The 27,379-nt window shown below is 45.4% G+C and overlaps 1 protein-coding gene across 1 annotated transcript in view; it reads left to right on the top strand.

Moving 5' to 3' along the window:
• BFSP2 (beaded filament structural protein 2) overlaps positions 1 to 25,952 on the top strand; it is a 64,227-nt gene extending 38,275 nt beyond the window's left edge. Inside the window, exons 3-6 of the mRNA XM_039243873.1 lie at positions 3,421 to 3,577; positions 4,628 to 4,789; positions 20,144 to 20,275; positions 25,728 to 25,952. Of these exons, the coding sequence (XP_039099804.1) occupies positions 3,421 to 3,577; positions 4,628 to 4,789; positions 20,144 to 20,275; positions 25,728 to 25,952 (676 nt within the window). The remainder of the gene's footprint in view (positions 1 to 3,420; positions 3,578 to 4,627; positions 4,790 to 20,143; positions 20,276 to 25,727) is intronic.
• Positions 25,953 to 27,379: the final 1,427 nt, after the last annotated feature.

The following is a 27,379-nucleotide window of genomic DNA, read 5'->3' as shown; positions in this document are numbered from 1 at the left end:
TACCAAAGAGCTCAGAGATGACCTGAGAGAAGAAGAGACCCATAGAAGGGATCTGAGCAGTGGCTCATCATGACCAGACTTCAGCTTTAAAATTTCAGCTTTGTACTGGTGGAGAGGAGAAGCGGGGCAAACCAGCAAGAAGCCATGGGAGCAAAGGGGCTGGACCGATGGAAGGGCAGGGTCTTTATTGGGAGCCATGGTTGGAAAGTAAGGTGAGATCAGATTTTTAGGGGCCAGAGGATAACACTTAAGGCTCTGAGCAGATGGTGACTGGATGTGGTTAAGGATGGTTCCTCTGGGAGCACTACTGTGGATCAGTGGTGGGAAGATGACCAGAGGCTGTTACAGCTCAGGTTCTGCCTGGGACAGTGGCCACGAGCAGACTTGAGGGATGAGTCAAAGAAATCATTGGCAGGGGTTGACGATTATCTACATTTACAGTCTGGAAATAGAAGGCAAAGGTAAGTTTTAGGTGTTGCACTTGGGTAATTGAGAAGATTTGCATTCTCTCAACAAAATAGAAAATTATGGAAGAAACACTGGTCTAAATTCAGGGGTAGTAATGATCTTGGCTTTGAGCAAGCTGAGCTGAGCTGATGGAGCAGTTGGGGTGGGCCACTGAAGATGATGTGCCAGAGTGGCCTACAGGTCAAGACAGGAGTTTCAGGCATCACGAGCACAGAGATTCCATTTGAAGACTTCAAAATGGAGGGGGAAAGGAATAAAGGATAGGGAGAGAAAGCTGAAAGCTTAGCAGCAGCCTTGGAGATATCACAGAGATGTGTCAAATGGTAAAGGACTTCCAAACAACGATCTGCAGAGCCCCTAAGACTTCCCATCATGCTGAGTGGTGCATATCATGGGAGGGACCAGGATCCCTGGAGAGATAAGCAAAACAGGACTTCAGAGGCACGCGGGAACTCTTCCAGCTTGGGTCAAAAGGGACCAATCCCAGTGCTATGGGTGAGTTTTTCATTCCAGCTAGAAGGGCAAGACTTGTTTCTAAACGATTAAATGTTAGTAAAAATACAGTCCTTCATGAAGAATACATTTGAGTAGAAAATCTAATCCTACACAGAGAGTACATAAAATTCTTCAGAAACCAGCTCCTCAGGGGGTGATTCAAAGGTGCGGGTCCCACTCCAAGGAAAGTCTCTAGCAGTATGCCACAGGGCTGTGTCCTCGGTTCCTCCATTTACTATTTTTAACTGTAGGTACGTGATAGCAGGTAGGGCAAAATGACAGAAGATACAAAGCCGGGAGGGGGTGGGCGGTGAAGAGAAAGATGACAGACAGAACTAGGAATCAAAATTACCCCAACACACTGGAACACTGTGCCAATGAAACTGAGAGAGGATATATATGGACTCCGACTTTGGGGTCTAAACACCAGGTGTACCCAGAAAGGACAGGTAATTGGGCTTGTAAAAAATGCTCACAGTGTCTAGTTGACAGGACATCCAATATTAGTCAACAGCAAATACAGCTGGTCAAAACCAAATGAACAAACAACCCCCCTCCAAGGAAATCTTGGGGCCCATGATGAATAGAATTGAAGGGTTTAAACAAAGGAGCAGACTACCACCCGCCCTGGGGCTCTGAACTGATCAGGCAACATCTGGAGTTTTACATCCCATTCTCTGTATCACATTTTGAGAAGGATATGGACCAATTAGAGCATTTCTAATCAGTCCACAAATCTATCTGAAGCCTGGAGGTGGGTGCTAAGAATACAAAGACAGAAAGGTCGTAGTCCCTGCCGTGGATGATGAAGGATATGGAAACCAATTTATATGAAGAATGGAGGCACATGGAATGTTTAGCCTGAGGAACAAAAGGCTTGGAGGGAGAGATGAGGGGGAAAGAAAGAGTCATATAAGAGACAGTCTAAATATTTGTAGGACTGCCAGAAAGGATTAGACTGACTTTGGGTACTCCAGAGAGTGGAACTCGGGCTCTTACAGGAATGAAGACTTAAGCTCTTGAAGGAAGAAATTTGTAATAATTAGAGATGTCCCAAAATGTAATGGTGGCCTCAATAGGTGATGAGTTCCCCATCACTGGAAATAGTCGAGCAGAGGCTACATGATCACCTATCAAGAATGCTATCAAGGCATTGTCACTGGGTAGGAATTTGAATAGTTAAACCCTAAATTCCCTTAAAACTCTAACACCCTAAAATGCTTCCTTCAATGAGAGATGTGAGCTTTCTCCATTTGATGGATGGATGAAGGTAAGGTGTGAAATTTGGCTGACAGGATACAGCTGCGTGGAAGGCTGGGGGTGGAAGGCTGTGGAAGGAAAGGAGTTAACACAGACAAAGATGTTGAGTGGTTTTTTTTGAAGGAAGGCTCTGCACAAACCAGAGGTGGAAAGAACTCAGGGAGAGGGACTTGGAAAAAAGAAAGAACTTGGGGGGAGGGTGCAGTTTCAGACTTGTGTCAATGTGTGTGTGTGTGCGTGTGTGTGTGTGTGTGTGTGTTATTGTATAAGCTGCAATTTTTATTTTTTTATTTTTTTTAAATGTTTTATTTATTTCTAGGAGAGAGAGAGACAGCGTGAGCAGGGGAGGGTCAGAGAGAGAGGGAGTCACAGACTGAAACAGGCTCCAGGCTCTGAGCTGGCAGTCAGCACAGAGCCTGACGCAGGGCCCGAACCCACGAACCGTGAGATCATGACCCAAGCGAAAGTCGGACGCTTAACCGACTAAGCCACCCAGGCGTCCCAGCTGCAAGTTTTTAAAAAGAGATATATTACATATAAATCCAGGTTTCTCCATTTCTCTTGAAAAGGACAGGCACACCCCTTTCCCCGCAGCAGCTCCCCCTACATGAAAGATGAACGGCCCTGTGTGCTTCTGTCCCCACCCCTCCCTGCTTCCCAGACCTGGCCCTCACCCCTCATCTATATTCCCCTCTTGGCCCCTGACAGCACTGGGGTTTGCAGTCACAGTTTTAAATTTCACATGGGTTCTTTGGAGACAGAAACCATGCTTTTCATTGTGGGATCACTAGTGCCTAGCCTGGTACTTAGCAGACTCTCAGTCATGTGTGTTAAAGGATCTGCAGGGGGAAAGGATGACAAATCAGAATCATGGTGACAAGGCCAGATCCCCTTACCAGGATCTCAACTCCTGGAGAAGCTTCCCCTAGAGTTCTGTGCTCCCAGAGCCCTGTGAGCCTCGCAGCCTGTGAAGCCGGGCCATCAGAAGTTGGCTGCAGTCATGTTCATGGTAATAAATCAACATGTAAAACTTGCATTAACAGTGCCCTCAAAGCTGTTAGAATGGTTTAGACAGTTAGAACGGTGTAGACACATCCATTTGTCTACCACATAATTGGCCTGTTGGTAACGTTTCTCATCTGATTATCTGCCCTTTGGGGTTGCCCACCTCTGCTGATTACGTTCCTTTATCTGCAGGTATGAAAACGAGCAGCCATTTCGAAAGGCAGCAGAAGAGGAAATTAACTCTCTGTATAAAGTCATTGATGAGGCTAATTTGACAAAAATGGATCTGGAGAGTCAGATAGAGAGCCTGAAAGAAGAACTTGGCTTTCTATCAAGGAGCTATGAAGAGGTAGGTGGGGTGGGGCCAATGCTGGTTGGCCACAGACCACAGGCACTCACCTGTCTAGCGGAGGCTCACATCAGTGATGGTGGCTCATCTTGGCCTCTCCCTGTCTCTTGCCCAGGGCCGCAGGGAAAATGCGGATAAAATACTTGCAAATCCTTGTCATGGGTAAGGTTACCCTGGGGGTCTCAGATTCAAGTGGCTTTGGGACCAGGGTGGTATATAAATGGAGGAGATCGCTGGTCCACATCGGCAAGAGTGATGGAGACTATGTTGAACTGGAGAGAGTATCCCCTAGCTCAGGGCACTATATTTCAGGTCTTTTTAAAAAAAATTTATTTTTTAGCACTGCATAGGACACACAAGATAACTCTGAAGGCAGATCCAAGCTGTGGCTTACACACACTCGTTAATGAAATTAGGTCAGATAGTTGAGTGACAGGACTCAATGGGAACTCCATCGGGGAAGCCCTCCGGTTCCCTGCGGAATGGCACTGACCCTAAACCACCTCACACAAGTCACTGATCGGACATCTGAAGTGCTTTCAGCTGAAAAAGTCAAAACCCACTTAACCATGCTTACACTGGGAAGTTCCTTCTTTTGTCCACCCCCAGGATGACCAGGAGCCCAAAGCCCACTTCCTATTCCCAGCCCAGTCGTTTGCTACCACTCTTCCCCCCAACCCTTTAGACTCCAGAGTTATCTTTAAACCTCGTCCAGCCTACACTGACTTTATGAAATTCATAAATTTCATCTTGCTCTTGTTGCTTACTCTGTGTGTGTTATTTGGTTATTTATTGATTTTGATGTTTGCTTTGAGTGGGCTGGGGCTTGTGAAGACCAGCCTAAGAAACGTGTCCTTGGGGAAGGGGACTCGAGTCCCCGTGCTGATGACAGGATCAGGGACTTTGCCAGTCTCTGTGAAGCCCCACGTTTGGCCGTAGCAGAACGGGAAGCACCAGGATTACCCACAGACCCAGGCTTGTGCTGCCTCAACTTCTGTGTCCTTTCCTTCTCCTCTGGAACTCACCTGAAGCATCTATCATCATTTGCAGGATGTGAAAGTGCTATACAAACAGCTGGCAGGGTCTGAGCTGGAACAAATGGGTGTTCCCATTGGCACGGGTCTGGATGACATCCTCGAGACCATCAGAATCCACTGGGAGAGAGACGTGGAAAAGAACCGGGCGGAGGCAGGAGCCTTGCTCCAAGCCAAGGTGAGCGTGCTCCCCTCTGCCCTGTGCAGAAGGAGGCCAAGCGAAGGTGAAAGGCAGTCAACATGGAAAAGAAGAAATGCCAGTTTCGATCTCATTAGACATAAAAGAAATTTGATTTAAAATAAGAGCGGTTTACCTGTCTAAATGCAGAACATGTTTAAGATGGTAATACTTGATGCCGACAAGTATGTGGAGAAGTATGTCTCCCCCTATATTACTGAGGGGTACAAACTCGTACGACATCTTTGAGTGAGGGGATTAATATGTATTAAAAGTCTTGAAATGCCCCTACCTACCAGTTGAGTGATCTGGACACTATCCTAAACAAACAGTTGAAAACACAGATAAAGTTTACATCCAAATACACTCACTGAAGCATTCATTTTGAGAATGAAAAAACTGGGGCGCCTGGGTGGCTCAGTTGGTTAAGCGTCAGCTCAGGTCATGATCTCACAGTTTGTGTTTGAGCCCCCTTATAGGGCTCTGTGCTGACAGCTTGGAGCCTGGAACCTGCTTCGAGTTCTGTGTCTCCCTCTCTCTCTCCCCCTTGCCTACTCACACTCTGTCTCTCTCAAAAATAAACAAACATTAAAAAAATGAAAAAACTGGGGGGTTGGGGGAAACACAGAAATGTTTAATAATAGGGGTAAGGCTAAGCTACAACCTAACCATGCGATAAAATTCCAGGTAGTTAGAAATATTTATGAAACATTTATAACAACATGGGAAATGCTCACATAATAAGGTAAAATGGGGGCAATAAGAAGTACAGAAGGGTATATCCCAGGAACCAATAAATTTTTTCTGGAAAGCACTAAATAATAAGTATTAGACTTCCTGGGTCTGACAACCTCTGTTGAAACTGCTCAATTCTGCCACAGTTCTGTGAAAGCAACAGTAGACAAAAGGTAACAAATGAGCGTGGCTGTATTCCAATAAAACTTTATTTACAGAAACGAGAGGTGGGCTGCATTTGCCTGTGGGCTTCAGTTTGCCAGCCCCTGGTATACACAGTAGGGTAAAGCATTCAAACAAAGAAATGAGGCGTCACAGAAAATGTGTTGGTGTTCGCAGTGGTTGTCTTTGAGGGGGGAACCTATTTGACATGTCAAGATGTTTTTTCTTGCTTGTTTTTGAGTATAGTGTTTTTCAAGTTTTTCTTAAATATTATGAGTTCTATTCATGGAGGAAAACATCTTTGATTAAACCTCATGAATAATAAAGGGATTAACGAGCAAATTGAATGCATAGGGTTTCTTCTTCCCTTCTCCATCTTCCAGCCATATATGACTTGGAGAATTTTGAGGCTGAGGATAAGAGGAGCAGAAGAGGAAGGAAGGTGTGGAAAAAGTATGAAAAATAAGGTAGCTTATCTTCTTGAGAGAAGGCAAGTGGGCTGCTTTTATGCTCTGAGTCACTGTTTGGTGGGTCTCAATTCCAGCTGCACAATAGGATTATTCCAGAGCATTTTCAAAAATGCTCATGCCCAGGCTCCATCCAAGACCAATTAAATCAGAAGAAGGAGAGGGACTTTGTGGTTTTCTAAGCTCTCTGGATGATTCTAATATCCAGGAAGGCTGGAGAGCCGTGAGAGTTTATAAAAGCTACTAAAAGAAAATGAGGAGGACCTTTTCAGTTCTTTCTTTCACCCATGGCCCCTTAATCCTCTGCCCCCCTAAGTATCAACAGAAACCTTCCCAACAGGGTCTTCACCCATTCTGGACCCTCTAATGTTCTCCAGACCCGAAAACATCTTCACTCCCCCATTTCTCTGCCCTCTATCTCCTACCAATGCCGCTTTTCTTTATAACCTTAATTCCTTAGGCCAGGTCACTGCAAACAGTTTTTATGGCAAATAGTGCCTCGGTACAGCACACAATGCAGTGCCTCACCCACCCAACCAGGCCAGAGGTACAACCACACAAAGGGAAAGTGAAACCAAACCATAGATTTGATTTTGGTCCATTGCTTCTTTTTTAGGAGACTCATGAGTATTTATAATCCAGGACCTTAGAGATCATCCCATTTCCTCATTTCAAAGGTGAGGAAGCAGATCCGAGAGGGCGGTGGACGTCCTGAGGCCACATAGCTGGCTGGCAACACCACTAGTCAGCTCTCCAGGCTCCCAGTCCAGGCACCTTTACTCCACATTGGGCTATCGTTCCTCCCTGGCTCTTTCCCAAAGCAAAATTTCTGCGGCCCAGCAGTTTGCCACCTTGCTTCTACCCCCAACCCTTCTGGGGTACACACCACACTGTAATGATGGTTTGTCTGTTTGTTTGTTTGTTTGTTTGTTTGTTTGTTGAGGAGGGGGGAGGAGCAGAGAGAGGGAAAGAGAGAGAGCATCCCAAGCAAGCTCCACGCTGTCAGTGCAGAGCCAGATGCAGGGCTGGATCTCACAAACCGTGAGATCATGACCTGAGCTGAAATCAAGAGCCAGACATTTACCTGACTGAGCCACCCAGGCACCTCTGTAGAGATTATTTCTTTGGGGAGCAAGGAAGGGGCATTGAATTAACAGAAATGAATCCTGCATTGTTTGAAAAGGAAAAAACTCCAAGCCATTATTATTCACCCTTCATACTCTTGAGGATCGTTACCAGCCCAACAGTAATTCAAGCATTAATTCTGGACAGATTCATTAGTGTTTTTTTAATAGAGTAATCTGAAAGCTGCATCTCAGAGAAAACAGGCAGCACTTGTTTTCATTTGGCTAGTGCTGCCTGGGCCTCTTGCAGAGAGGCGGAGCTCAGAAAATATTTGCAGAATGAGTGAATTCCTCTGATCATCAACAGAGATCAGAACTGACAGCCAGAAGTCCAATAAATAGTTTTGTCAGTTGCTGTCATGCCCTTGGGGACTGACATTTGCCCATACTGAGCACCTCCTGTCGGTTTCCCGGCAGCAAAGCATAAATGTGAAATGGCTTAGCGCACACTTCTTTCAAAACCTTTTGCAGAGCGCATACAAACATGTATTTAATTACCTTTCAGCCTGGGAAGCCTGAAAATTAATTGACATGATTAATTTATGTCTTTGTTTAGCTTTCCCCAGAAACTGACCCTGAGACAAATATTAAAGTGGAAATCGTTTATCTGGAACGTGGCCAGGGCGGGTGGAGGGTACAAAATACCAGTAGAGAAGATGCAGGAAAGGGAACCAAAAAAGAACTCATTCTCCAACCAGCACCCACTGAGGGACGCTGCACTCAGCACCCACAGCACTTCTGGGGAACAGTACAGAATACAAGAGAAGGGAAAGGTGAGGAAGCTGGGGTGGTAATACCGTCCCCATCAGACATCCGCCGTCTGCTAGCAGAGTGACCTTTCAAAGACTTCAGAGAGAGCTCTCCCAGGCAAAGAAGTTTGGAATTTGGCAGTGGAATGGAAGCCAGGGAGAACAAACATGTTTCGGCCTCAGGGATAAAGGTGGATGCCGTCAGCATCTGCTACCAGTTATCTGCTAACTCCTCTTAGTTTTAAATCATTAAAAGCTTATAAAGAGGTTCCAGCTCAGTTCTCTCCAGCCACGGTCATGGATGTCAGGAACTTTGGTGGTCCAGTTTTTGGAGCTTCTCAAGTTGTATAACTCTGTGTTTGGGGAGATCAGTTTGGTCCAGATAATTTCTGGAGGGCCTCGCAGCCTGGCCCTTCCTTTTCTGTTTGTTGTGGTTACCCACCTCGAGGTAGTTGAGGATGTCCGGGTAATCACAGGCAGCATGCCACACCATGCTCCAGGCATCCTGGCTAGCCGTGGAATACATTCCCCAGTCTGCAACCCACAGACCCTCACAAGGCCACCTGGGGAAAATGGGGGGGCCACTATCATGCACCTCTTTCCTAGTATTCCTAATCTGAGATTTTCCATTCTGTAGCAAGCAAGACAGGCTCTGTTTTGCCTTCTTAACCTCCCCCCTGGGGTCTCCACACCCTCACTCCTGGAAGTCACATCCCCACCCCTTGTTCACTGCAGTGGGAGGATGTGTGCAACAACCAAAGTCTTACTCAATTCCGGCACAAGCTGATGGGATGGAGTTGGGAGGAGGTGTCACTGAGAGAGAACTCAGCTTCCTATTAATAGCCCCTGGGGGCCAGGAACCCCACAGCAAATGCTCCCATGCTATCTATTCTGATAGTGGTCTGCACTCGCCTCAGATCAGCTCAAGGTATTTGTGGTCAGGAACTTCACTGTAGCTGTAGCCATCATGCCTCCCACAGTCAGGATGACAGATCGTGGAGATGGTAGAGAATGAAGAGAGGTGAACAGATTGAGATGAATCATGAGGTTTCTGGCTATTGATAGTCTTAGGGCTGGAAGACACATTAGCAACTGACTAGAGCAGTGCCCTCTAACAGAAATTTCTGCAAGGACGGAACTGTTGTATAACCTGTGCACCTTTCCAGTATGGTGGCCACAGCCCACGTGTGCTTACTGTGTGCTTGGAATGTGCCTCCTACAACTGAGAAGCTGAATTTTCCATTTTATTTAATTTTTGTTTAAATAGCTATGTGTGGCTAGAGGCTATCGTATTGGACAACATAGGTCTAGATCTACCCAAAGGAGACTAGAAACCTTGGATAACATGTCTCAGCATCATCCATATTCACAAACAAGAATTCACCCTGAAAGGGCTATAGGCTGCCATGTCAACACATTTTCTTTGCTTGCTTGTACAAAGAGTGAGTATTTTCTAGAATATATGAAATTGGATTGAAATGGGGTTCTGCTAGTCAACTGGGGTCACTGACTCTAGATGGTAAGATAGCCAACTGGGAGAGTTCCTTTCAAGGAGAACAGAAAGAGCAGAACCCCTAATAGCATCTGTAATCTAGGAGTCCCTGTGTGTTGATGAGTTGGCTATAGTGCCTGATGGCTCTTTGGTGAAATAAGCCATGTTTTATACTGATGCACTCGCTGCAAGCACTGAAGGGGAGTCATCTAGGCTTTCTACATCTCTTACTATGTCACAGGGGGAGCTTCGGGCCCAGCTTGTCTTTCTTTTTTTAAAATTTACTTTGATATCTTTAAAGCATTTTTGATATATAATACCTCCACTTGCTTCAACATTTAAAATATACAAAATGATATAGAGGGGAAAATGGCATCCAAACCATGTCCCAGCCACCCAGTTCTTTTCTATAGAGCCAATCAATGTTATTTTTATCCTGAGTCCTTTCAGAGGTATTTTATCCACATACAAGGAAATATTTGTATCTTCTCTTTCTCTTTACACAAACAGTAGTATTCAGAACATACTACTATTTAGATGCATGCATGATTATTATACCACAGTGGGCAGCAAACTATGGCCCACAAGGCAAATCTGACCTACTGCCTGTATTTCGCAAATAAGTTTTATTGGAACACAGCCATGCTCCTTCATTTACATATTGTCATTGGCTGCATTTGCATACATGAGCAGAGTCGAAGAATTGCAATGGAGACCATACACTCTGTTAAGCCTAAAACAGTTACTATCTGGCCCTCTACAGAAAAAAATTCCCAACCCCTGTTCTAGCTAACCGATATCCCAGGATTTATTTAATGCACTGGTGATGAATATTAAGGGGGCTTCCAATCTTTTGCTTTTATAGATAGTCACTAACTATACATAGTCACTAACTATGTATGTCCCTCATTTCCCAATATAGAAATACATCTACTGGTTAAATTCGTAGATGTGGAATTGCTGGGTCAAAAATTACATACATTGGTAATTTTGATAAATGTTGTCAAATTACCCTCAGTAAAGGTTGTAACAACTTACGTTTTCATCAGAAGTGTTTGAGTGTGCCATTTCCCCACATCCTCACCATTACTATGAGTTCTCATACCTTGTGATCTTTGTCAATATTATAGGTAAAACATGGTTTTTCAGTGCAATTTTATTTTGCATTTCTATAAGGGAGGTGGAACATCTTTTACATGCCGAATTTCAGCCATATTTGCTCTCGCGTATACTGTCAGATCATCTTTTACTCATTTTTATTAGGTCTTGGACTTTTTTATCTTTTATTTATTTTTGAGAGAGAAGACAGACAGACAGACAGAGGATGAGAGAGGGAGGTGCAGAGAGAGAGAGGGAGACACAGAATCCAAAGCAGGCTCCAGAATCTGAGCTGTCAGCACAGAGCCTGACACAGGGCTCGAACCCAGGAACCATAAGATCATGGCCTGAGCCAAGGTCGGATACTTAATCGACTGAGTCACCCAGGCACCCCGGTCTTGGACTTTTTATTACTGGTCTGTAGTGACTCTTTGCACGTTAGAAAAATAAGTCCTCCTGCAATAAGTTGTAAATATGTTCCCAGCTTGTCAATTGTCTTTTTACTTAATTTATGGTAGTTCCAGCTAGCTTTCCAAAGATACTGTTAGTCAGTAAGACAGGGTTACTAGAGGAGCCAGAAGACCAGGATTTGGTTCCTGTCACTGTATTTTACAGTAGTGTAGGCCGGCTGGTCTGGCTGGGGACCATGTGGGTAGAATCAGAGCAGTTGTTAGAAGAGAAAATAAAGAGACCATCTCATGGAGGTAGGCACTGGCCACTTTCCCCTGTTCTTTACCCTACCAAGTACACCGTGTATGTTGTAGAGGGCACTCCAGGCCCTCACCATCCACACTGTGTTTCCAACCCCACATTGGTCGACAATCAATATTTGAGTGCCTATCTATATAGAGGATCACCCAACATTGTAAGCTCCCCCTCATCCGTTTTAGCAAGAAATCCTCCCTCCCTCACTCACTTGGACTCCATTTGTCAAGTACAGACCAGGTGCCAGGCCTCATGCACGGTGCTGTGGGCACGAAGTCCCTAGCCCGTCCCTGGCCACCTGATTCTGTGGTCTCAAAATATCTTAGATATTTCTCGGTGGTAGCTCTTTCCCAGGGAAGGTGTAGGGACCTTATTTCTAAAATAAGAGACTTGCAGAGATGAAACAGCCCCAATCCCTGAGAAATTAAAGCAGTATGGTTTTCACTCAATACCTGCTAGTTCTCTAAGAAGAGATAGAGCAGAGGAGTCCCTCCTCAGGAATAGGATGGTCTCCATGAACCAGAAGACAAATACTATCATTTAGGCTTCTCCAATAATTGTTTTAAGTAGGAAAACATACTTTTCTCTTCAGAATTACACTCACTGCCGGGCCTCTGCCTCCACTTTCATCAGCAGGCTGTGCTCTACTGACGACCAAGGGGCTGCAAGTCCACAAAGCCTTGTGCTCCCCGCTGTGCCCTTTGGCAGTTTCCGCTGAGTCTGGGAATTGATCCTAGAGCCTTAAGTGAGCAGCTTCAACAGCCAGGTGGTTCTTGTATAAATTCTAGGAGAAACTTGGCTTAGCCTCGCCGGGCCAGCCCTTCTGCCAAAGCTGGAGTTTCACTGAGCGAGACACGTGTTTCTTGTTAGTTCCCACTGAGAAGAACTCATGTCCCAGGTGAAGACTGGATGGCACCCAGCCTTCTCCCACATAAATCCTACCTCTGGCTGGAGTAGGTCAGGCGGGTGTGTGCTGCTTGTCAAAAACTATCCTTAGTGAAACAATATTCATATGACACTGCAGAACTATAAAGTGACTTATAGTCATTATAATAATGATAGCTCATCCTCCTAATGAAAAGGAGACATGATTAATTCCACTGCTGGTAGACCCTCCTCTTCTGTAGTCCCTAGCATGTGCTTAGGACACATTGTAGACCTTTAGTAAATGTTGTTGAGCATGTCCTAGCGGTAAAAATCCATGTTAGGTCACCAGGACAGACAGAGGACTCAGTGAGAAGTTGTCCCTGCACACAAGGTACCCACAATCTAGTGTGAGGTTGGCTGAGTGCATATGGGAGGCAACAGATAGAAAGACCATTCTTCAAGGGGTGCCTGGGGGGAGGGGAGGGAGCTCAGTAGGTTAAGCATCTGACTTTGGCTCAGGTCATGGACTCACATTCATGAATTCAAGCCCCGTGTTGGGCTTTGTGCTGACAGCTCAGAGCCTGGAGCCTGCTTCAGATTCTGTGTCTCCTCTCTCTACTCCTCTCCCGCTCATACTCTGTCTCTCTCTCTCCCTCTCAAAAATAAATAAAACATTTTTAAAAGAAGAAGAAAAAGAAAGACCATTCTTCTGCAAGGCAGAATGCAATGTGCCACGAGGGCGGTGGCAACAGAGCATTTACCAAGTGCCAACCAGTGTTGTGAGCACCTCACAGGCTTGTTCTCACTTCAGGTCCCCACCATAGACAGGTATTGAGATCTTATCCATTATACAGAGGAGGGAACTAAGGTATGCAGAAGTTAGTAACTTACCCAGGAATACGCAGTTCCAAAGCGGCAGAACTGAGATTCAGACCACACATTCTGACTCCTGAATCAACACTCTTCACAGCTAGGTTGACCTGGACAAATCACAGGGGCTGGGGGTGGAAGTGTCTTGATTGCTTTCCTTTATTTAGAAACGAGTAAGTGACATCTTGTGGAATGTGAGGTTGAGAGGCCTTTGTCTTGAGGGTATGCCAGACTCTTGTCATGATCTTTCCAAACCATGTTTCTGTGTCCCACCGCCTCCCCCGCCCCCCACCGCTGCTCCCACCATGGGATGAGAGTCCTCTGTGATATAAGATCAGGGGACCCTGGTATCTTCAAGGAATCCATTGCTTTCCTTTTCTCCGTGATAATGACATAATGAGGTTAGTGTGACCCTGTGAGCCGTACTCTGTGGCAGAGCAATGCTCTCAGAAAGCTGTTTTTCACCAGCTGCAAAAAGAGAGCTCTAGTGATTCACTGAAATCCACACAGCACCTGCTGGGTAAAGGCAGCCTACACATTTCAATGTCTGAGCGCCCATCTTGGATACACGTTCTGCTAAGAACACACCTGTGTAGCAGAGGAATGGGTTAGGGATGGCCCTTTCCCCCTCCATTTGGAGACGCTCAAAGACTTCATTCTGACTCACTCCAAAGCATGCTTACTTTTCTTCTCTCACGTCCATTTTTCACATCTAAAATTTATTTTAAATTAAAAGAAATTTTTTTAATGTTTATTTATTTTTGAGAGAGACAGCACGAGACGAGTTGGGGCAGAGAGAGATGGAGTCACAGAATCTGAAGCAGACTTCAGGTTCTGAGCTGTCAGCACAGAGCCCGATGAGGGGCTCAAACTCAGGAGCTGAGAGATCATGACATGAGCCAAAGTCAGATGTTTAACAGACGGAGCCACTCAGGTGCCCCATTAATTTAAAATTTTTTAAATGTTTTTCCCGGCACCTGGGTGGCTCAGTCGTTTAAGCGTCCGACTTCGGCTCAGGTCATGATCTCACCGTTTGTGAGTTCGACTGCCACTTCAGGCTGTCTGCTGTCAGCACAGAGCCCACTTCAGATCCCCTGTCCCTTTTCTGCCCCTCCCCTACTCACTACTCACACTTGTGCTCATGCTCTCAAAAATACATAAACATTAAAAAATATTTTTTGAGAAATCTTTTGCCATATTTCAAAATGTCAGTATACTCTCCTGTCCCAGAACTATAGATGGAGTGCAAGCCTGGGAGCCTTCTCCTGCACAGCAGAGCCAAGATTTCAAGCTGGTTTGAAAGCCTGGGGGACGTATTTGAATCTCATTCCACATCCTAGCAACTGCACTGAGCAACAAAACAGAGCCCTGCGTTCTTATCCTCAGGTTCTAGAATGACACACCTACTGTTTGGTCCATGAGGAGAAATATGGAAGCATTGGGTTGAAATGGAAATAGAAGTAAAGTAATTATTAATCAGAAAGCATAACTCCAAAACGCCATTGGAGAAGAACAGGTAATTCTTCTGGGTGAGTTAAAGCCGTTAACTGTCCCCAGATGAAGGGCAACCATCACTTGGGGTAAGCTGATTTGAGAAGGTATTGGGCATGATATAAAATGACACTGAAACCCATAGTAATCAAGTTAGTTTATGGTTCTCTTTCCATATTAATTAAACTGTAGAAGAAAGTTTCCATTTGCTGCTAGGTCATTAACACTTCTCTTTTACTTATTTTTTTGAGTTTATTTATTTATTTTGAGACACACACACACACACACACACAGAAGAGAGAGAGAGAAAGAGAGAGAGAACACAAGTGGAGGAGGGACAGAGAGAGAGAGAATCCCAAGCAGGCTCCACACGATGAGTGCAGAGCCCGACTCAGGGCTCGACCCCATGAACTGTGAGATCATGGCCTCAGCCGAAATCAAGAGTCGGATGCTTAACGAGCCACTCAGGTGCCCTGACACTTGTCTTATACTTATTAATTTCAACTTTCAACAAAGAGAAAGCAGGGTTTGGCACTTAGCAACCTGACAGCCAAAATTTGCTCAGGTTCTTAATTTTTTAATTTTATTAATTTTTCAACTATCTTTTGTCTATGACAAGTGACAGAGCTTTACTGGTTTCTGCAGCAATCTAGAACTTTGCTTCCATGAACCGGGAATCACATGGGAGGTTTTTTTTTTTTTAACTTAATTTATTTTGAGAGAGGAGCACTTGGGGCTCCCACGCGCTGTGAAATCATGACCTAAGTCAAAATCACATGGGAGTTTTAAATGCAGATTCTTAGGCCCACTCAGCTCTCCTGAATCAGAATCTACAATTTCACAAGCCCTCCTAGACGATCCTGATGTGCACCAAATTTGAGAACTTTTCTACAGTTTCCATTTAAACACATTTCTTTATAAAGAAAAAGTGAATTGGTTTAAATAAAAATTGTTTCAATCAGTATTCTGATATGTGCAAAACCACGCTGTTTGTGGAAACACTCAGAAAAAGCATTTTCCCCTCAGAGACCAGCGTGAAACTTTGAATACAAACCACTCACTGTCTGGTTTGCAAGGGGGGCAAATCATATGGGGGACTGCGAGAGCCTGGGCCTGCATGTTCACCCCAGACCCAGCCACCTAGGCTTTGAAACTTACCCTCCAAAGGACTTGACTTCTCCTCATGCCCACTTGTCACCCAGGGGGTGCTGGTCACGTTTCACACCTGCTCTCTGGAGCTGGTAGATATAAGCATGTGTATTTAGGTGCTTGTCAGACTTCACAGTACCACTAAAAAGGTAACAGAGAAGTTTCTGTTGTTTTCTTTATACAATTAGAAATCGTATAAACAATTAGAAATTTATACAATTATGTTATTAGAGATAACAAATTTTTTTAAATTTAAATCCAAGTTAGTTAACATATAGTGTAATAATGATTTCAGGAGTAAAATTTAGTGATTCATCACTTACATATAACCCCCTGTGCTCATCCCAACAAGTGCCCTCCTTAATGCCCATCACCCATTTAGCCCATCCCTCCCACCCAGCACCCCACCAGCAACCTCAGTTTGTTCTCTGTATTCAAGAATCTCTTATGGTTTGCTTCCCTCTCTGTTGTTTTTTTTTTTTAATCTTATTTTTCCTTCCCTTCCCCTGTGTTCACCTGTTTTGTTTCTTCAGTTCCACATATGAGTGAAATTATATGCTATTTATCTTTCTCCGACTTATTTCCCTTAGCATAATACTCTCTAGTTCCATCCACGTTGTTGCACATCTTTTTTATCATTCATCAGTCAATGGACACTTGGGCTCTTTCCATACTTTGGCTGTTGTCAATAATGCTGCCATAAACATTGGGGTGCACGTGCCCCTTAAAATCAGCTTGCTTTTTGTGACTTGCTTTTTGTATCCTTTGGATAAATACCTAGTAGTGCAGTTGCTGGATCAGAGGGTAGTTCTATTTTTAACTTTTTGAGGAAACTCCATACCGTTTTCTAGAGTGGCTGCGCCAGTTTGCATTCCCACCAGCAGTGCAAAACTGTTCCTCTTTCTCCGCATCCTCACCAACATCTGTTGTTGCCTGAGTTGTTAATGTTAGCCATTCTGACAGGTGTGAGGTGGTAAGAGATAACATAAATTTTAAGATAAAATACTCACTCTGCTTTTCCATTTGCACCTATACCTTCATTGTGACTTGCTATTTCTGGCAAAATCTGCCAACCATTTTTTATAATTAAATGTCACCAAATCAGATAACAAAGTATGCTTGATTATTAATATCCAATTAAGCAAAAAGTCACTCAATGATAAATGAGGATAGCTCTCATATGAATTTTGGGTTGATATTTCCATTACCATAATAAGTCCTTTCATCAATGATATGAGTAACTTCTTTGCAAATCAGATAATAGTTTGTAAATATCAGGAAACTATTCCTTCTAATGTTTTTGCTATTCCTTTTTTTAATGTTTATTTATTTTTGAGAGAGACAAAGACAGAGTGTGAGTGGAGGAGAGGCAAAGAGAGAGGGAGACATAGAATCCTAAGTAGGCTCCAGGCTCTGAACTGTCAGCAGAGCCCAATGTGGGGTTCCAGCCTATGAACATGAGATCTTGACCTGAGCTGAAGTCGGATGATTAACTGACTGAGCCACCCAGGCACCCCTGTTTTTGCTATTCTTGATGCAACAGCTACATACATGACCCAATTTTAAGTTTAATATGCATTATTAACATTTTCTGCATCCCTTTCTTAGGTCTAGACAGTCAGCAAAACAATAATTCAATCCCTGATTTGTGGTGTTTGCCAATTTCCATGAGGTACATACTCTCCCCACGGCTGATTTCAAACTCCTAACTTGATGTAAATGAGCACAGAGTTTGAAAGACATGCTCAGAAGCCCATTAAATGTTATTCCCACCACACAGGTACCGTCAATATAAAGAACATGGATAGCACAGATAATGATAAAATGTAAATAAATTAGCAAGTGATGCGTTTGGAGTATTGGTTACCATTTTAATATAACTTAATTAAGTGTAAGTTGATACAATTTAATTTTTAATGATGGCTATATTTACCAACCAGCTTACAAACATCCTGAGAATTTAACAGCAGCTCCTGTGAGTGGCCCTGAGCCGGCCTCAGCTCCCCGCTGCCCCTGGCCACTCTGCACCTCCTGGCTCCGTTTGTCTGCCAGAAGCCACCCTCCCACGGCCACCCACTCAACCAAGTCCCAACCCCAGAGAGAAGGAGAAAGATAGGGCGCCCCATCACTGGAGGGCTTGGCAGAGCACAAAGACATTTTAGAGTGGTCCACCTTCACTTTGGGGAAGACAACTCCCCCTTCAGGGGGCTTGCTGGTTGGCGGAAGCAGCAGCCGTCAGTACAGGTTAAGAGCAGGGCTTTGGCGTCTCCTGTTGCACAGGCTTTGCCCTCAGAGGACGTACAATCTTAAGTAAATAGCCCAGTCTCTCTGTGCCTCAGTTTCCTCATGTAAAATAGGAATAACAATGACACTTGCTTCATAGGGTCGTGAAAATTAAATGAAATAATGGACTTAACCATGTTAATGGAGCACTTGTCACAGATAAGTGCTTAACACCTGTGAGTTATCATTAGTAGTATCCAACCCACAATAGCTTTCACAAACCTATTTATTGGTTATAGTACCTTTTACATTTAGAGAATATATGCAGTCACTATTTGCATGCTTTTAAGGTTCTAAAAGTTTCCACATTCGTAACCTGATGGAAGCCTCATGATGACCCCTGAGGACAGTCATCATATGATTATTATTCTCCACTCACTGCCATCTGCATTCTGTGGGCAGGGACTGGGGCTCAGAGAGAGTGAATGACAGTCAAGGAACACACAGCCATGCACTGACCAGTCCGAGCTGGGCACTGACCAGTCCGAGCTGGGCCCACAGCTTCCATTCTCCTTCAGCCAATCCCAGACCTTTTTTTTTTTTAATTTAATGTTTATTTATTTTGAGAGAGAGAGAAAAAAAACATGAGCAGAGGAGGGACCAAGAGAGAGAGGGAAAGAGGGATTCCCAAGCAGGCTCCATGCCGTCAGCACAGAGCCCAATGCAGGGCACAAACCCACGAACTGTGAGATCATGACCTGAGCTGAAATCCAGAGTCCAATGCTTAACCGAGCCGCCCAGGTGGCCAATTCCATACCTTTATTTACTGGGTGTTTTTGCTGAGGTCTTTATAGGCCTCACACAGGAAGAACTTACTCCTGAGATGTAAGCCCTTTGACCTGGTTGTTCTTAGTCAGATTGGATTATTTTTGCATAATCCTATAAATAAGTATTCATGTGTAGTAAAAATGGCCAAGCCAGCCAGCCAGTAACCTAGAAGAGAAAACAGCTGTTTTCTCCCATATCACTGACTCGAGAGATATCCCTTAGACTGCACCAAAGATGAATGAAGGTGATCTCTAGTTTTCCCCATTCTCTAGCACAAGGAAAAGAGGAGCAATGACCTCCTCCACTCAAAGTGTGGGGGAAGAACCAGACTATGTCCATTTCACTCAGGAGAAATTGTGAAATGCAGACCTTCCCTTTGTGTTCACAATTATGGCCACACTGGTTTTTACAAGGAAACAGGGACTATCGGATAAGTTGGAGAGCTCTTCATTTGAAGATGTAGAGTAGTTGGCACTGCCTTACAGTACTGGAAAGAGTTAGTTCTCTGAAGGGCAATTTTGGCAACATTCGTCAAAATGATAAATACATACACTTTGACTCAGCAGTTCCATTGCAGGGATTTAGCCCCCAGGGATACTCCCATGCGTGGAAAATGAGGGTTATAAGATTATTCTTTACACCATTTTTTATAACAGGCCAACATTGGCAACAAAGTGCTCATCAGTGCAGGGCTTCTAAATAATTATGGTACTTCCAAACAAGGTGATACTATGGAGCCATTTAAAAGAACATAATTGAGGGGTGCCTGGGTGGCTCAGTTGGTTAAGCATCTGACCTCTGCTCAGGTCATGATCTCATGGCTCATGAGTTCATAAGTTCATAGCCTTGCGTCAGGCTCTGCGCTGACAGCTCAGAGCCTGCTTCAGATTCTGTGTCTCTCTCTCTGCCCCTTCCCCACTCATGCTTTCTCTCTCTAAAATAAATAAACATCAAAATAAAATTTTAAAGAATGAAATTGATCTATATATACTAGTAGAAATATTTTCTAAGATATATCAAGTACCAAAGCAAGGAGACAGGGGATGATCACACATTATTTACTTATATGGAGTATTTCTGGAAAGAGGTATATGAAACTGGAAACAAGAGAACTAGGAAATTAGAGCATAGGGACAAAAGAGGACTTTCTCCTATAAATCTTTCAGAAAAATCTTTTGAATTTTATTCTATTTGCATGCATTGTATGTTCAAACTAAGTACATTCTTGTATGTGAATCGGTGGGGGCACCTGTGGGAAAAGGAGGCTATTTCAATCTGCCAGCTGTTTGCTGTAAGTGAGATGCAGTGGAGCGGTCACTGGGAAGGGTGAGATGGAAGGAGAGGTTGGAGCTCTCCATGCACCCCTGCTCACGCGGAGATGTTACCCTCCACAGCAACAGGCGGAGATGGCCCGCATGGCACAGACCCAGGAAGAGAAGCTGGCCGCTGCCCTCAGGCTGGAGCTGCACAACACTTCGTGCCAGGTCCAGAGCCTCCAGGCTGAAACGGAATCCTTGCGGGCCCTGGTGAGTGGGCTGGATAAAGTCTGGCATTTCTTATATCAGTTTTAACTCTCAACTGTTGAACTGGAGTCACGTGGGTCAGAGTTTGCAAGAGATTCACATCTCACAACATGAGTTTTTGGGGCCTGAAAGGGTCATCTGATACAGAATCACAAGTATAGTGGATGCTATTAGTGCCCCACCAAAATACTCTACCACTAATACCTACAGACGTCCCTTTTCGGGGGTCCACTTCTCCAGCGACTTGTCCTCAGCCAAATAGTAGACACCTGGCCTAGAAGTAGGCTCGCCCTCCTTCCCCCACTGGCCCTCAGCCAATGACTAGCTGGCATGGGGCTTAAAGGTCCAGCCCACTCCCTTCCCAGCGGAGTAGGTTTTACAGTATAATTCACACTCCCAGCTCTGTGTGGGATCAGGCTGTCCCAGTCTCCTGCTGAGACTACCTCCTGGCCTAGCACCTTCCTCTGCTCTATACCACTTTCCTTGCCCTCCCCCTTTTCTTGAGAGCAACCCCCTAATTATTTACATGTACCAGGATCCCTGCCTCAGGCTCTGCTTCCAACCGAAGACACCTGATAAGGTCCTCAGACTCACTGGGGTTTGTAGAAAGATCTCTTGCATTATTTATTATTATTATCATTATTGTTATTTATTAATTGAAATAATTATTAATAATACAGCAATCCACCCTCTAATCTCTGGGGTTAACTGAAGTTCTATTAGGGTGCCAAGCACACAGCTCCTCCTCGATGCCCCCTCTAGGGTCGTGTATGCTGATTTGATCCACAAGTGAGTTTTCCACACCAGAGTGCATGAAAGGGATGGTTCATGTAATCCTTGCGCAGCTGTGGTGGTCTGGACTCCACTGAGGCCCAAGGAGCCCGTCTCTCCCATCAGTTTCAAGCCTGGGGCAGTTCCAATACTATTGCTAGTGCCCCCTCTTCTACCACTCCCCACACACCCTCATCTCAATCTTGCCACCCAAATCCATTCCAACACCAAACTAGCAGCCCCACCTCCGGATGGAGTCATAGCTACCAAAAAGTTAGCACAAGGATTTATTCTAGTTGTTTCCCTCAGCAACAACTTTTTCACTTCCTGTGGCCAAGATAATTCCATCACCCCCACCTCCCCTCCTTCACATGTCTTCAGTTCACTTGAGCACCTTGTCCTCTGGCCAACAAGGTCTCATTATGCCCCGTCAGCTCAGGAAGACGCTCAGTCTTGCCACGCCGCAGCACAACACGACACACATCTCATCACTCTTCTGCTCTCCCACACGTCCTGTGATGGGATCTGGGTCAGCGCAAGGGGATGTGAGAAAAGGATTTGAAGTGAGAAAAATCAGGAAACTACAGCCTAAAGCAATGTGACTTTAGCTAAAAAATTGAAAGACATCGCATTACTCAGAACTATGTGAATTTTACTATAATCAGTTTTACTCACCTGCCATGACCCTTTGATCCAATATCAGGGGTGCTGCCCTTTGCCCAAGTTGCTTTAAGCACAGTTAAGGGACTGCCATCTGTTCCCCACGTGTTCTTGTGGCTCCCACAATTGCCACTCTTCCAGTGATAGAAAGTGCCAGGTAAAATGCGGAGGACATACACTCAACCCCACACATCAAAAAATCCTGGATGAATCGCACCGGAGTAGAGGTGGCCCATCACTCAGCATGCATTCCACATGTATATTGGCTGCCTCATGTGTGCTAAGCCCTCTGAGGCAGATCTCAGGGATGCAAACAGGAAACGGATGGTCCTGTTGGTCTAAGCAGGCACAGACCATCCCAGATCCCACAAGAAGAGAAATAAACATCACCCTTTTGGTGAGACAGTGGCAAGATCACACAGAGAAAGGACATGTGGGATGGAGATAATGATTACAACTGTCTTTAGAAATGTGATCTACTACTGGACCTAACGGAATTTACTTTATAAAGTCATTGGGATGATTAATTAAACAGTGCAAGCCAAGCCCTTAGCACAGTGGCTGACACAGAGTTAGCAGTCAATACATGATATCTGTTGTTGAGTATCATTGTAAAATTATTATTATAACCACTGGCATAGTAATCCCAAGTTGGCATCATCCGATCACCTCACTTAGACCCTATGGTCCTAACTATTGGAACAAGTGGGTAGAAAATTCACACCCCCAACCAGAAGTCTTAAGAGTAATTTAATGCTGGTGGTGCTTGGGACCCAGGACAGGCTGCCTCTGTCCCCTGCTGCTTCCAGTAGATCAGAGTTCTGGTCACTGGGCCTTGTGGCCAAGGTTAGGAGCACGGACGAAGCCAGAATAAGTAGCACACTTTCCTGCAGTTTTCAGGTACAGCCCACTCATGCAGCCATTCCTGTTATCCTCAGTCAGTGTAACCTGCACACACAAGGCCCCCATGGCTCATGCAGGTCTCAGACAGCCAAGCTGGTGACACTTCCAGTCCCCTTTGCCAACAAGGCACTATTTATATTGGCAGCTAGACACAAATAATGGTGCTTAAAGCTTACTGAGCTCTGTGTTCAGTCAACTCAAATCAGGAATGAGATTCAAGGCCAGAAATCACATAAGGTCACTCTTTTACTTTCTGGAGGGCTTAGCAGCTCAAGGAAGTCCCTGCAAATCTTGAGACCGGGGATAAGTGTGCTCTGTGACCTAATTTTGCTTGCTGGTGTTGTGTGGCCAAGGGAGCTAGAGCTAGGAGATGTGTAGCAGTGACCTGATTGCCATCACCCAAGCCCAAGTGTCTCTGTGAGGACCAGGCCAGGATGTCAGGGACTTAGGTCAGGAAGCTGAGCTGGACTCCAAGGGTGGGATGGAAGAGACAGAGGACCTCTGATAGGTGTTCCTATGAACCCACCTTGGGCAATGGGTCCTAAGTCATCAGAGAAAGCCCCAGACCACATGGAGAAGTCATCTGTGAACATGGAGCAAAAACTGTAGACAGATGATCCAAACACGATTCCATGAAAGGTTTTTCCAAATAACAGGTGTTACAGGTCCAACATCAACAATAAACACTACAAACCAAGCAATTTCCTGATAAACAAAGGGAGAAATCCCAGAGCAGAGCAAGTGATTCTCAACATGCAGGTGGCCATTTCTGCATCCTCATTGCCATAGAGGGGTTCTCAGATCTCACCAAAATAATAACCCTAGACCAGATACCGATCTAGATTTATTTTCTGTTAGCCACATTTTTGTCACCTGTAAATGTACCTAGGATGGGAATCGGATTCAATATCCTCATTTCCTATGGAATTAAGACAGTTTAAATATGATAATGGTTAAGCATGGCTGCTTAACAGGAGCCATGACTCAAGATGGCATCACGGCCAACAATCTTCCATTTCAACCACAGTCTTCAAAAAGGAATGAAAAATCTTTTCCGTGGGGGGGCAGGACACAGAAAGTTGCTTCATCAAGATTTCATTCAATCCAACTTGGGAAAATATTTATCTGTTCTCATGTGTTGTATAAAAAGCCAGATGCTAAATTATAGGTGCACCATAATGACAACTATGAAAAAATGTTAAAGACTGATGCACACAGTTTTTTAAAGGTGTTTATTGGTCAGCCCTGCAGTCTGCAACACTTAGTATATGGGAAGATGAGGTTTAGTCTAATGGCAAGACAGGAAGGGCAAGTAGTGTAACCATTGTGCTATCATCCTGGACAACACACCCAGATGAGCACCTACTTTGTGCCTGCCCCTGTCTTATCACTGGGTTACAGAAATTTCATTTCTGCTCTCAAGAGCTCACTGTCCAGTAGAGGAGACACGCCCCTAAGAAACTCAGCCCACTATTACAAGTTTAAGGGCATGCATGTAGTTGGCCAGCTGTGGAACCCAGAGGAGGTGCCCCCAACCCAGCCTGGTGGGAGATGGGGCAAGAGACTATCAAGGAAGTCTTCCTGGGGGAGGTGACCCCTGAGCTTGGACTTGGGGATGAGTAGGAATGATCCAGGTGAGAAGGAAGAGGAGATACAAACCCAGATTTGGACTTCAGACAGCACTGTGGCTGCTCTGTGGGGAATGCAAGAGCAGGAGAAGCCAGAGACCAAGAGACGAGCTGCAGGCTGCTGAGGTTACCCCAGGGGAGCAATGAAAGTATCCATCCGGGGCACCCGTGGCTGGAGCGGAGAGAGGGCGAATATGAAAACTTTTTAGAATATACAAGAGGTAGGATTCACTGATGCTTGAACTGGGGAGGGAAGGAGAATTAGGGACATGCCTTTCTTTCCCTGATTTCTAGTTCATGTGAGTTCATCAGCTGAAGTGCAGAATAGGAGTGGCAAGGGTCACCTGGGTGGCTCAGTCAGTTAAGCGTCTGGCTTTGGCTCAGGTCATGATCTCACAGTTTGTGGGTTCGAGCCCCGCGTCGGGCTCTGTGCTGACTGCCAGCTCAGAGCCTGGAGCCTGTTTCAGATTCTGTACCTCCCTCTCTCTCTGACCCTCCCCTGCTCACACTGTCTCTCTCTCAGAAATAAATAAAACGTTAAAAAAAAAAAAAAAGAATAGGAGTGGCAAACAGGTTCAGAAGGAAGCCAGTGGCTCCATTTTGGACACCTTGATTTGAGGTGTCCATGGATTGTATATGTTTACGGGAAGAAGTTCAGTAGCAGGTGTAGGCTCGGGGGAGAGGTCTATACTGGAAATATCAATGCAGGAGCCATGGCAAGACAGACAACTGAAATCATGAGTGTGGCAGAGACCAACCAACACACACATAGGAAGCACAGCTCAGAGAGAAACAGGCTCAGGATAGGGCGGTGTGGTGCCCACAGACAAGGGACAGCAAGGGGAAGAGGACTTAGCCAAGGTGTGATACTAACACACCAAAGAAAAAATGCTGAGTGTGTAAAGGCCAGAGACCCTCACACTAGCTCTGGCAACGTGGGCAAGAGTGCGGGAGGTGAAGGCGTTTAGCTTAATGATGGATGGGGTTTCAGCAGCGGAGGGGGAAAGCGCCCCCCCCCCGCCCCCGCCCAGGGAGTGAGAAATCAGGGCAGAAAGGCCCAGGGGCAGTTCAGAGAGCAAGATTTCTTTGAAAACCACCTGCAAACTGCCTCCCCCTTGTGTGCCTGTGTGTCAATTTCTTACTCAGTTGTGTTGTTTTGTTTTGTTTTGTTTTGTTTTGTTTTGTTTTTTTCCACTCGTTATTCTCCTTACTCTCATTCTCTCTCATCACGGTACCTCATCTTTCTCCCTCTCCTTCCCCTCTTCTCTTTCTTCCTCCCCCTCCCCCCATCAGAAGGCTCCGTGAATCAGACCAAACGAGAGTCTGGCCTCCCGCGGAGGGGTCATCATTTCCCCGGGGAGCCAGCGAGGCCATTTGTCCTGAGAGAAATGGACAGCCGGGGCCCATTCCAGCCCCTCCCACAGCCCCGCCCGGCTCCCTCGCCAGGGGCCCTGCCTGCGGCCCGGGTTCGGACCGCGTTCTCTCTTTGGCAGAAACGAGGCCTGGAGAACACGTTGCACGACGCCAAGCACTGGCACGACATCGAGCTGCAGAACCTGGGCGCCGTGGTGAGCAGGCTGGAGGCGGAGCTCAGGGAGACGCGCTCGGAGGCGGAGCAGCAGCAGCAGGCCCGCGAGCATCTGCTGGCGCACAAAGCCCAGCTGCAGAGGGACGTGGAGTCCTATCACGCCCTGCTGGACAGGGAGGAGAGCGGGTGAGCCCTCCGCCTCCCGATCCCCCTGCGGGACAGAAAACCATGCCGCGGGTTTGAAATGGAAGGTGTCTCCAACACTAGAGAAGTAACGTAGCTAAGGGGCGCCTGGGTGGCGCAGTCTGTTGAGCGTGGGACTTAGGCTCAGGGCATGATCTCATGGTTGGTGAGTTCGAGCCCCGCCTTGGGCTCTGTGCTGACAGCTCAGAGCCTGGAACCTGCTTTGGCTTCTGTGTCTCCCTCTCTCTCTGCCCCTCCCCCACTCACCCTCTGGCTCTCTCTCTCTCTCTCTCTCTCTCAAAAATAAATAAGCACTGAAAAAAATTAAAAAAGAAAAAAGTAACTAAGGTAAAAAAAAAAGAGAAATCATCGTCAAACTCCCAACACATACACACCCACTCCCACAGCCTATGTCCCTGAAGGATTTTTTTCTGTTCGTGTATTCATATATGCAGTTACACACACACACACACACACACCTCTATATGTTCACACATACCGAGTACAACACATGATGTTTCAGCTGCATGTAATAGACCCTCATTAATGGGGCCACAGATCAATGCTCCTGAAACTTAATTGTGCACTTAAAACACCAAAACCTGGGCATCTTTTATCATTTTTTATTGAAGTATAATTAACATACAGTGTTAGGTTAGTTTCAGGTGTACAATATAAGGATTCAACAATTCTGTACATTACTCAGTCCTCATCAAGATAATTTTTTTTTATTTTTTTTTTATTATTTATTTCTAGGAGAGAGAGAGAGAGCGCGCGTGAGCAGGGGAGGGTCAGAGAGAGAGGGAGTCACAGACTGAAACAGGCTCCAGGCTCTGAGCTGGCAGCACAGAGCCTGACGCGGGGCTCGAACCCACGAACCGTGAGATCGTGACCTAAGCGAAAGTTGTACGCTTAACCGACTAAGCCACCCAGGCGCCCCCTCATCAAGATAATCTTAATCCCTATCACCTATTTCTCCCATCCCCCACCCACCTCCCCTCTGGCAACCACCAGTTTGTTCTCTGTATCTAAGACTGTTTTTTCACTCATACGTAGAATTTAAGAACAAAAGCAAATGAACAAATATAAAAAGAGGCCAAAAAAACCCAGCTTCTTAAATACAGAGAACAACCTGGGGATTTTTTTTTTTTAATGCACACTGCTTTACTAGGTCTGGGGTAAGGCCAGAGAGTCTTCACGTCTAACAAAACTCCCCGGTGGTGCCCATAATTGCTGGCCCAGAAACCACAGTTTGAGTGGCAAGGGCCTAAACCACATTTGTCTAAGAGTTCCAGAAATTAGGTGGTGTAGACTACTCAATGGTTTCATTAAGGTCCCAAGCTCTTTTGTCTTTCTGACATATCATCCCCAATATATTGGCTTTCTGTCTTCGTTTTACCACCCAGGGTTGCCAAATGCCTGCCACACCTCCAA

Source organism: Hyaena hyaena, unplaced genomic scaffold, assembly GCF_003009895.1.
Source record: "Hyaena hyaena isolate Hyena2069 unplaced genomic scaffold, ASM300989v1 scaffold_234, whole genome shotgun sequence".
NCBI classification, from domain to species: domain Eukaryota; kingdom Metazoa; phylum Chordata; class Mammalia; order Carnivora; family Hyaenidae; genus Hyaena; species Hyaena hyaena.
This window is presented reverse-complemented; position numbering and strand designations above follow the sequence as displayed.